This window comes from Podarcis cretensis (assembly GCF_951804945.1).
Source record: "Podarcis cretensis genome assembly, chromosome: 5".
NCBI classification, from domain to species: domain Eukaryota; kingdom Metazoa; phylum Chordata; class Lepidosauria; order Squamata; family Lacertidae; genus Podarcis; species Podarcis cretensis.
Window position 1 is genome coordinate 47915388 of NC_137174.1, and position 11583 is coordinate 47926970.

At 45.3% G+C, this 11583-nt stretch overlaps 1 protein-coding gene across 2 annotated transcripts in view; it reads right to left on the minus strand.

Annotated features, from left to right (window-relative positions):
• PLPP4 (phospholipid phosphatase 4) overlaps positions 1-7460 on the minus strand; it is a 92500-nt gene extending 85040 nt beyond the window's left edge. For both annotated transcript variants that reach the window (XM_079976777.1, XM_079976778.1), the window contains exon 1: positions 6724-7460. In XM_079976777.1, coding sequence (XP_079832903.1) covers positions 6724-6779 — 56 coding nt within the window. In that variant the 5' untranslated portion in view covers positions 6780-7460. The remainder of the gene's footprint in view (positions 1-6723) is intronic.
• Between the last annotated feature and the right edge of the window lie 4123 nt (positions 7461-11583).

Consider the following 11583-nt stretch of genomic DNA (forward strand, 5'->3'; position numbering starts at 1 on the left):
ATTCCCATGAATAAAGAATGCAAACCTGACAGCATTTGCCCCAGATGAACCAGCAACTCTGCAACATCGTCACAAAGAACAAAAAGAGCTTTCACCAACTCTCCCCCTTCTCCTGAGAAAAGTGCAGTTTCAGTTCCTGCAGCCTTGAAAAAAAATATTAGAACTGTGGTTCATGGTTCACTTTTTCAGGTAGCACATCAGACCTATGGGGGAAGATAAGGAAAACTAAGAGAAATGGGGTTGTCTTTAAAGTTACCACTACAGTGATGAGGATTTCATAGAACTGAACTGGAGTTCCAACAGCGTTGGGTGGGCCCCAGCTTCTGCACTCCTGCAATAGTCTATTCCTGCAACAAACTATGCTTTGTCATGACATGAATGCACTATTTCAGTGATCTAAAATGTGTTCCTGTAATCAGTATGATCACCCTCTTGCTTCTAGGGAGAAGGGAATTACCAGCACTTTCTTGTGCCCTGGTAATTAATTTCTGGCAGAGGTGAGATGTCTGTTCCACCAGGACTTAATTTCTGGTCGCAGTTCAGTTTCATAGCCATTCTGCTACACTAGCTCACCCCAGCCCCTTCTACTAAACACAAACACATAAAACATAACAGAGGATTGTAGCAAAATGCATCATACTAGCATAAATCTGTGAGTAGTTCCCATGGTGGTTAGCACACATGGAAATCTTATCACTTGCCAGCAGGAGTCCCACTGAAAGTACTCCTGACAAATACAATTCCATCTTTATTTGACTCTTTTATCACAAATCAGCTAACAACCAAGCTTCCACAACATCTATTGTAATTATCATTAAAATCATGTTGCCTGAATCCATGCCTAGTGATGTGTCGTTTCCATAATGAGGGCATCCAAGTATGAATTCTGGTGCTGTTGTGTATTTTATCAGCCTTACCAATTTATGTGGGACAACATTTATGGAGCAACAGACTAACTGCTTTAACATGAAGATGTCACATTTATCAAGCATTATTCATCTCTCTTTCTCTCTCTCTCTCTCTCTCTCTCTCTCTATATATATGCATAGAAGAGGGCCAATGTACTTTTGAAACCTCATTCAGCTAACAATCTATCAGCAACAATACAAATCCCAATGACTTTTGCCAATATGTGGTAGAAGGGAGTGGCATTGCATTTTTCTGTGCTACCAAGCTCCAGCAACAGATACACCAGGCACTTAAATTCCCTCATCATTATTTTCATCTATTCAATGGGAATGTTTCCTTGTCAAGAGAGTGGTGGCATTTTTGTGCTGTCAATTGACAAATGTATTCATTTAAAATATTTATAGTCCACTCTCCATCTGGAGATATCTGGGCAAGTAAACAACAAAATCTATTTAAATAAAAAATACAAGACCATAACAATTATGAGCAGAATACAATACACTGAACAATTAATCACAGAAATGGAAAAAGAAAACTGCAGTTCCAGCTGGGTATTAATAACTTACAAAAGCCAGAGTAAAGAGCCAAGTTTTAAGCTGTGTCTGAATGAAACAAGTATAGGCACCTGCTGAATTTCAGAGGGGAGAGTTCCACAGTCGGGGTAGAAGGTTTATGAACATAACATAATGGAACAGGTGGGAAATCAGTTAAAAGGAGGAAGCTCCTTGGTAATCTTATATGCTTTGGATGTAAAAGGTAGCAGATTCAAATTCTGGTATCTCCAGGTAGGAGAAGACTTCAATGTAAAGTGGTGGAGAGTTCCTGCCATTCCGTGCAGTCCAGGGATGGAGAAATGTTTTCGGCTCAGGGGCTGTATCACCTCAAAGAGAGCCTCCTGAGGGTGGGGCCAGCAGCAAAAGTGAGTAGAGCAACAGATATGTATAGGAGGCTATATTCCAGCCATGCAAAAGTCAGATTTTTCTACAAATGTGTTCACACGCACATCTCCATTCAGTAAGCAAGAGGCATCATCACAATACAAGGACTATGATAGTTCAGCCAAGCAAGAGCAGGGAAGTAGAGCATGGGGTAAGGCTGGTGGAGTGAATGGCCTGTCCTACAGACAGAGAAGCTTGGAGCACCACATTCTGCCCTGGGCCTGATGTTCCCAATGCCTGGTGTAAACAATAGACCAATGTTCTCAAGATCAGGCAACTTCCCTACGGACAAACCTCAGCTCTCTAAGAAACAAACAGATTCGACCTGGAGGACCCCCCATTCAAGGCTCCTTCTTTTAGGCAACTGCAAATTTTTCACTGAATAGACCACAACCCTCCAGCCCACAGCCAACCATGACAGGTAATCTCCTAGTTGAAAAGCTATCAGCCATCGATGTACAACAAAGTAGTAACTTCTAGCCACTGAAAGTTGTACCAACATTTTCAGCCAGTTCTGGAAACATCAGATGGCATGATCATCAATGTTAATTAAAAAGCAATCAAGCTGAACAAAAGATGGTAATCTCTACATTTGCCAGTACAGGGTAAACTTTTGTCTTACACAGCATGTTAACCAGCTCATTTTTTTTAAAGAACTGAGAATAACTACAAGCCTTCTATCTAAACTCAAGACCAACAGAACTGGAAATGCATGAAACATCTCAGAAAGTATAGCCCCACCCCCAAGTTGTTCACTTTAATGCAGCAATAGTCTTGCTCCCCGAGTAAGAATTTTGCCACCTTCCATTCTTCTGAAGTAACTCTAGTCTCACCTTCAATGTTAACAGGAGCATATTCTCTGTGGGTAGCCAACAAACCTTTGCCTGCTGTTGAACTCCATCTCCCATCAGCCCCAGTCAACACAGTCAGGGGTTCTCAACTGCCAGCCCAATCCACAAACCAAAACACTTGGGATTTTAGAATGGGGGGAAGGGGATTTCCCCTTTTTCTTCAGCTGGGTTGAAGACTGTAGCTGTTCGATCTGTCCTCCCTTATATTGCATCCCAATCTTTAGAAAAGGATATCTATGCATGCATGCAACCATGCTTATCTCATCTGAAAAGGACTTGGTGGATACATCTGATGCTTTCAGCAAGCACTGATGGGCAACGTGCCAGCTTGTGGGAAGAGAAAGCAACAGCTTTAAGCATGCCCCACCTAGAGGTGTTCCTCACAGCTTCTGACCAACAACAATCTATCACTCCCTATATGCAGTATAGAATTTGTTGGCTGGTGTCAAAGAGTTGAATGGGAATCTTTTTGTCCCGTGTTTTGATTGAGCTGGAAGAATGGCTTGTGTTTTTTTTCTACTCTGAAGACTGACTATTAGTGAGGGGCCCAAGTTAAATAGGTTGGTTGTATTTGTGCAGGTATGTGCAGGAACAGGCACCCTGAGACACTTTTGCAGGTGAACGGTGATTCCTGAGGCTTCCACTCAGGGCTGTAAGACCCAGGAGGCCATATGTATCATTTTGGGGGGGGGGGCTAACCTGTATCACCCACTCAGAGCTACAAGGCACCAAGTGAGGAGACCTTCCTCCTCACTTGAAAGGTGTGGCCTGGGGGATAGGGAATATATTTCACTACTTCTTTCCTTGGCAGGAGAGTTTCATCCAGTTATATCTACTTTGTTTCCCTGTTAGAAGGATTGAAGTTTATCCCCACATATGTTTTCCACCCATTCAGATCCTACAATGTAGCAAATGAAAGTGACCCTAGTTAAACCCCACACTTGGTGTCTTACTACACTATTTACATGTCTCTGCACACAACCATCTGATGTGGTAGCCAATCCAAGCTGGAACATTAATGTTTTCTTTTCCTCTCATAGCCTACAGTACAATTCTGTGAAGATTTCCCTGCATTGGGTTTTCTTACGGGGCATTTCAAACTGCAACCTTTTTAACACCCTATCTGTCATTTTTAGTGGTACCAGAGGGAGGTCTTTTTTAAAAAAAGAAGAAGGGGAGATCCCATAGAAAGGGAGTCTTTCTCTTCCCTCTCATCAGTTTTGGCTCCTGCGCTCAGCAACCAGGCAGGACTATTCTGAATATTTAACTGAAAGCATGCACACTATTTTGTAATGTATTGATTGGCCTAATAAAAAACCCTAATGTGGATTTTTAATATGGGCCAACACCACTCCCTTTGCTTTCTCTATAGTCAAACAAATATTCTACTGACATAGAGAACAGAAATCACAAAATGTGCACTGCAAATCCTTCCAGGCTTAGCAGCATAAAAGTGAACACTTTCAGCATGCACTAACTTAATAAAAAGTTGATCCAAACAAAATTGTACCGTAAGCTTTTCTGATCAGTGTATCTGGAGGGTGAAGGCTGGTATTAACAGGCAAAGGAGGGAATACGGAAGAATCTCACATCCAGTCATTGGAGCAAGCCCTTAATGTTACTTTGGAAGCTCCTTAAGGTAGCCTTGTCGAACGAAACACTTGTGAGAAGTTATTTAAACAGATCTGCATTGTTCTTTTACTTTGTGCTCTTCAAATCCTTAGTCCATGCTGCAGGTTTCAATAGAAAGGAACATCCCAAATATGATCATAAGGGTTACCAACTGCTGTGTGGCATTTCAAGGCTGTAAAGTGAAAGCCAAGTGTGTTCCCTATGGGGGGGGGGGGGATATCTGCTACATAATTTTTTTTTTCCCCAGAGAAAGGTGGTTTGCCTCTTCTAAGAAAGGTGGGGTACAGAAGGGTGAGTTTTTGTTTAAAAACAAGAAATGTGACAAATCATTCATAAATGCACACAAGATTCCTTTTTTAGCTCCAGAGTCCCTTTGAGCAAAATAGACCCTGCACCATTTTTAAGTTATGTTACATAACATGTCCTCCTCCACCCTGCAAGGAAGGAAAAAGACAAAACAAGGCACCAAATACAGCTGATTCACTTTCTTTTTTTAAAAAAGAAGATGAGAATCAGCAACTGTTTTCTACTACTTCCAAGCTGCAGCATGCACTACAAAAGCCAAACACTTGGTGGAAATTATTCAGCACAAGTGTCCAAGATCCTTTACAATTATCAAACATGCAACACTAACATAAGCATCTCAGCCAATTAAGAAGCAGCAGTGGTGCAGGGAGGCTGTGGAGGCAGCAGGACAAAAAACTGTTTTCTTCTGTCCCAAATCACAGTCATCTTTCTCCCTCTTGTCAGCTTCCAGCAAAAGGCAGGAGGAACCTATTCAGCAGATTCCTGGCACAGGCAAGGAGGAGAGAACAGAGCATATAAACCAAGCCTCACTGCAGCACCTGTGCTCTCAGGTCAAGATTCCTTGATGTTGTTCAACTGGCCAAAGGAAGCATGTTTTTTCTAACCTTGGTGGAGTGAGGAATTGAAACAAACAACTCTGCTAGCAACCTTGGTGCTATGTATCACTTTCTGTACATTATTATTTTTTTGACACTACAAGCCTGTGCATGACTACTCAAAAAGTAAGTCTCACTGATGCCAACGGGACATATTCTGGAGTAAGCAGCCATAGGGCTGCCACCTTACAGCATGTTGGGAAAGGGCTGCAGCTTAGGGTTAGAGCGTGCAGAAGGTCCTATGTCTAATCGTGGGCATCTCCAGGGAGGGCTGGTAAAAGCCCTGGAGAGCTACTGCCAGTCAGTGAAGGCAGTACTGAACTAGATGGACCAATGGTCTGACTCAGTATAAGTTAGCTTCCTATGTCAACTCGGAAATTAGTGCTACTGGGTTCAGTAGGGCTTACTCCCTTGTAAGTGGGCATAGGATCGCAACCGAAAGTTATAATGAGGAGAAGAGAAGGAACAGAAAAGTTGAAGCAGGTTGAGGGAGAATTGAAAGCATGGATAGGATACTAAAGTGAGCCACTAACAATGAATTATTTATTTTTAACGGGACAAAATTTAAACAAGCCATAGAACAAATACAGTGCTAGTCATGGGGCTTACTTTTGGGGAGACAGGCACCGGATTGCACTGTAAGTCAAGCAGAGAAAGGCACAAATATTGAGGAACCAAAAAAGGATTTCTCCTGGTCTTGATCCTCTCCTCCCCTTCTAAACCATTCCCAGCAGATAATGAACAGAACTTATACAGAGGGACACTTTGCAGCCACACGTTGCAATCATGTTCCATTATCTAGATGGTGCTGTTTTACAAATTCTTCAGAATTATTAATTTTCATGAGAAGAAGAAAAACATTTTATTTCTTTTCCCCCTGTGGAACAAACTGCACCAACCAATGGCCGGCTGTGTCAATGTTTTACTGTTGGGAGCATTTTGACACCCCACCCCTCAGGCAGCTTTCGGAGTGAAAAACACGTTCTTTGCGGCAGGATTCGTTTGTGCCAGGGCTGCCTGTTTCGAGTGACAGGACTTAACTCTGGAGCACGCAGAGACACCTCTGAGAAAGGTGTCTGAGCGCGTGCAGAGTGCATTTATTTTCCTACCATGTGATCACTAGCAGACTTCGCATATTGGGCGGGGGATGTAAAGAGAAAGACTTTTAAGTTAAAAGAGAGGGTACCCTTTGGTTAGAGTAAGGCTTTAAGGAGAGGCAAGTTCATTTTGGGAAGCTTTCAGTACCGCAGGTCCTCCCCGACCACCTTGACAGGTAGGGCGCGCAGCTGGAGCCTCTCCCTCCCGCAGCCACAGATCTCCCGGGTTGGCGGCACCCAAAGGCCACCTAGTCCATCCCCTCCCCTCCAACTCTCCCCGGCTCTGGCAACGGAGCTTTTAAAAATAATAATAAATAATAATAATAATAATACTCGGTTGGTGCGCACTGGCGAGGCGAGCCGCCATCTAGAGGAAACTTCCCGGGCTACTTACATGAAGACGCCGAAGAGCAAGACCCGTATCCCCACCTCCAGAGCGAGGTCCCACATGGCTCGGTCCAAAGAGAAGACGGGCTTTTGGGGGGCTGATGGTGGTGTGGAGGAAGGTGAGAGGTCCGATCCACTCGGCCGGCGGCTGCTTCACCACCTTGCTTTTAATCCCATGGAAAGAGGCAACAGGGAGGTGAGAACCTCAGCCCAAGCGCGGCGTCTCTCCGGAGCCCTCCGCAGCCAGCCGAGTCCAGCGCGGCGCTCCGAGTCCATGCCAAGCGCCAGCCAAGCGCCCGGGAGTGCAGCCTGCGCCCTAGACGGCAGCCGCGACTGCGGCGTCGGCGCGCTGGCCTCTTGGAGCTGCTGCTGACTCTCCCGCGCTGCCCACCCGGCGCTGCCGCTCTTCGCCTTCTGGCCGGGACTCCCTTTCCTCTCGCAGTCTCGCTCCAAGCACGCCCGGCAGGAGAGACGCCTTTCGCTTCCGAGAGCAGTCTGGGCTGAAGGGATCCTGGGGGGTTTCCATGCCCCTCCCCGTCGAGGAAAACTATCTGTTGCGTGCCTCTAGTGGTCCGACGCTCTCCTGCCTCTCCGCCTCCCGCCCACCAGCTCGGGAGATTCCCTCTGGCAGGATCTCCTTGGCTCTCTTGATCAGCATCCGGAGTTGCCCATTTTCGCCTGGAGAGACGCGTTACCCAGGAGCGAAATGCCAACGCTCATTCAGTGTGTAGTACGGCGTGAAAAATCACCCGTTATGTTTACGGGGTTGCAAGGTGGTGGAATAAGGGCTAACGCTCCTGTCAAGCCTGCGTAGCGCAGCATCACAGGCAGAGATGGAGCAGGTAAAGCTTTCGGCAGGCAGGCATCAGGAAAGCTTTCTTGGATGAATGGTTTACTTTCTGTTCCCCTGACACAGAAGCCCCGCCAGGAAGAGTTCTAAAGAAGGCAAAAATCTTTCAGAAGTAGTACCCCCCCCAAAAAAAAAATCCCCAATCAGCATTTCTTTATTAGCTTCATAATCATGCTTCCACTCTCTCCTCCCATTTTTGTTCTCACAACAACCCTGTGAGGTAGGCTAGCATGTGAAAGAATGGCTGTCCCGATGTGCTCTGCAAGCCTCATGGGTGAATTGAGATTTGAACCGAGGTCACCATAGTCTCACCATAGTCACAGGGGTTTTCATCCCCTGGTCAACAGATTTCGACAAGGACTGAATTGGGAATATGAGAATCAGGACCCTCACACCAAGAAAATAGCATTTTGTGTGAGCTTTTGCATGCAGTTTTCAACTATAGCCCTCAAGTTCTTCACTGGTTTTCTAAAAGATAGCCAACAGAATATTTGGTTCCAGGGCAAATAGCAGCTCTTGGGCTGGAGTGTGAGCACAATTTTCATTGGGATCAGAGAGTTGGGAGGAAAGGGTTAACCTAAGGTTACCAGATTTTTTTTTTCTTCAATGAATCCGGGGACACTTTTCAACTTCAATGGGAGTGATAGTATTTTGTCAGGGGACTGATTTGTAAATCTGGGAACTGTCCCTGGGAAATGGGGACGTCTGGTAACCTTAGGTTAACCTGTCCTGCCTGCCACAGTAAAACTCCTGCTTAGTGCCCCTCTCCACCCCCATATTAGCTATTTACATTGGGGAAAACATGCACATTAATTCATGTAACTAATGCTACATTTAGTTTGGCTGCTGACTGCGAGAAGCAGTGTCTTGACCACAAATGCCCGGACATGATTGTGCTTGAATTGCTTTTCTCCTTAAAATATCTAAAATCCTTCTTCACCCCATCACCCAACATCTTGATTCTAATGTACTGCATGAAGATAGAACATGTGTAGATAATAATACTGGAATATTAAAAGTCGCAAAATAAAGGCACCTTGGAAGAGAGAATAATCCTGCTAAATTCCCAAGAAAAACTTCAAGGATGGCACTCCTTCTCTCCCCCTCATACACATTTACAACACCCAATATCCCACACTGAAACCAGCAGAGGTTTTATATATTTTATATAACGAACACATTTACATCCTGTCTTTCTGATTAATTGTCCAAGGTAGCTCACATTAAACATATAAAATGATAAATCAACCATAAAACCATAAAATGCCAATGAACATTGCTAAGACTCTCTTCGACTAGGGAATATCCACCCGGCAAAGGCATAAGGAGCCTGTGGCTCACCATATGTTGTTGGACTGGGTCTCCCATCATCCCCAGCCACTGGCCATGCTGCCTGGAGCTCATGGTAGTTGGAGTCCAACCATACCTGGAGGGTCACACATTGCCCACTGCTGCCCTAGCAGGTAAAAGAGCAGAGCAGTTACAGGTGGTAGGTGAGCCTTCTTGTGTGGAGAGTGTCCCAAAGCCAGGGTGCCACAAACAAAACGGCCACCTGTTTAACTTCTGAGAACGGGGCAGCATTTCATTCAATGGCAGGGCCAGGCTGACCATGAGGCAGGCTGAAGCAGCCGCCTTGGCCAGCAGAACCCAAAGAGATTATGGCCTGTAGACCACCCCACTTGCGGAAAAGCAGCGGTGATAGTGGCTACCAGTGAAATCTTGCAGGAGCTCACCAAAATATCATGAGATCTTGTAGGCTCCGTGAGATGTGCTGGAGCTAACTGTTGCCGCTTTGCGGCTGCAGCCACACAATCTAGGTAAGGGGGGGCTGCAGCCACACAATCTAGGGAGGCTTCAGCGGTGGGGCAGTGATGGCAGGTGGCACCTTCCTATTTTGCTTCACGCAACAAAATTGGATGCATCACCCCTGGTCAATGGGCAGATTTCTAGGGGAGGGAAAATTGGGTCCTCCCTTAAAGAGGGCACGTATTGTGGTGAGACCTGGAAAACTGACACCCTGTCTTGTGGGTGGGTACAATTGGTCAACCACAACACCCGATTGGTAGGTCCCTCAAAGCTGGGTGCAATCTGGCCAATGGAACACAGTCCAAATGGTTTGAGGGACTTATTTATGCCCATGCACGTGAACCAGAGCTTCCTCTTTCAGCATGTGCATTCGGAACACCTGCCCACTTCTCCCTACTTTTAGGGCTCTGCGTTTGACCTTGCTATGCCATCGTGTGTTGTCTGTTGTTGGGACAGGGGCACGGCAAGAATTTTCCCCACTTGGCTGATTGGCTGTTGCCATTTGGGTTTCACCTGCCGCGTAGCAAATCGTCACAATTTGTAAGGTTGCGGATAGGCTCTGGTTCAGGTGATAGGGATGGAAGAACGCTCTCGCCATCCCTATGTGAAGGGTATTCCATTAAAGGAATCCAGGGTCTCGATGGTTTGGTCAACCCCTGAGAGGGGGTTGTGCCCATGCGTGAGTCCAGGGGGACATTTGGGTGGCGGAGTTAGCCCGTTCCCGGCTTTCTGCTTATCCAGGTGTTCACCCTTGGCTGACCTATCCTGGTGCCCTGGGTCAGTTCTACCTGCATGGCAGGGAGCTAGTCGAACCAGAGCCTATGCAACCAGTCACTTTCTGTAAACAATAAAGTTGTGGCCTAAATTCTGCCAAAAACCCAAACCGAAATTTGAGTGATGTGTGAATTTATTTAGGGCGGGCGGAGGTTTCTGGGTTTGAACAAGCAAAAGGTGTTCCTTTAGAGATCCTAATCTCAGGCCTGCTAGACAAACACACTTCCAATTGGGCATGTAATTATACTCAGATGTGGATGAAAAGTTATAATCACAGTATACTAAAAAGGGGGGGGATTAAGGAGGGTCTGATTTCTTTGGGCATAGTTGATATACCATGTATGCATGTAACATCCTCCGGTGTTTAAAGCCAGCTGTTGTCTCGTTAAAGGTTTGCTGCTGAAGCATAAAAGAGTCTACCTGAAATCAACTGAAATAGCTACAATATATTCAGTAAGGCGTATAATCTCAGTTTTTAGTTTGATTCCTTTATCATAGCTTCTATTTTTTTCTTTACTGATTAAGATTTCATGAAAACAGTAGTCAACAAAATAACTGTGGTCCTGCACAGCAGTGCAATGGATCTTTCTAGATTTATTCACTGGGTGCCTGTGGACTAGAGGTGCACAGGCTCTGGGCTGTGATCTCCAATCAGGTGAGCTGTGGAAAGGTTATGGAGCAACTGAGAATGTCTAGTTGGTGGCACACTTGATTTATTTTGTCTAACAAGTGAGATCAAGCCCATTTTTACAGGGCCAGATTGGTGAAACAGGTCCTGTGATTTCTCATAATACGGCATCACTGCAGTCTACTAATTTCCCCCTCGAAATGTTCCGGCTAAAGGGGACTTTCTAAGCAGCCTAGCCTAGGGCCTGTGATATTCATAACACAGCACTGCTTTTGATGAAAATGCCATTGCTGAAGGGAAAATATGTATATATATATGAATAGGTCTGCTGAGACTCTAGTCATTTTCAAGACATCTTCAGGTGGAAGTTTTAGATCTTCCGCTTGAGATAAGTAATACAAGTATTCCAAACCTAGAATGTAACACTTGTAGATGCAGGGATAACTAGGCATGCCACATATTCCAGCATTAACTGAACACATATAAAGCAATAAATAATTCTGTATCTAGGAGTATCTAGGAGAGCCAGTGTGGTGTAGCGGATAAGAGCAGTCTCGTAATCTGGGGAACCAGGTTCGCGTCTCCGCTCCTCCACATGCAGCTGCTGGGTGACCTTGGGCCAATCACACTTCTTTGAAGTCTCTCAGCCCCACTTACCTCACAGAGTGTTTGTTGTGGGGGAGGAAGGGAAAGGAGATTGTTAGCCGCTTTGAGACTCCTTAAAGGGAGTGAAAGGCGGGATATCAAATCCAAACTCTCTTCTTCTTCCATGCCTTTTTTCTTCTGCAATATTTTTGGCTTCTGTTTGT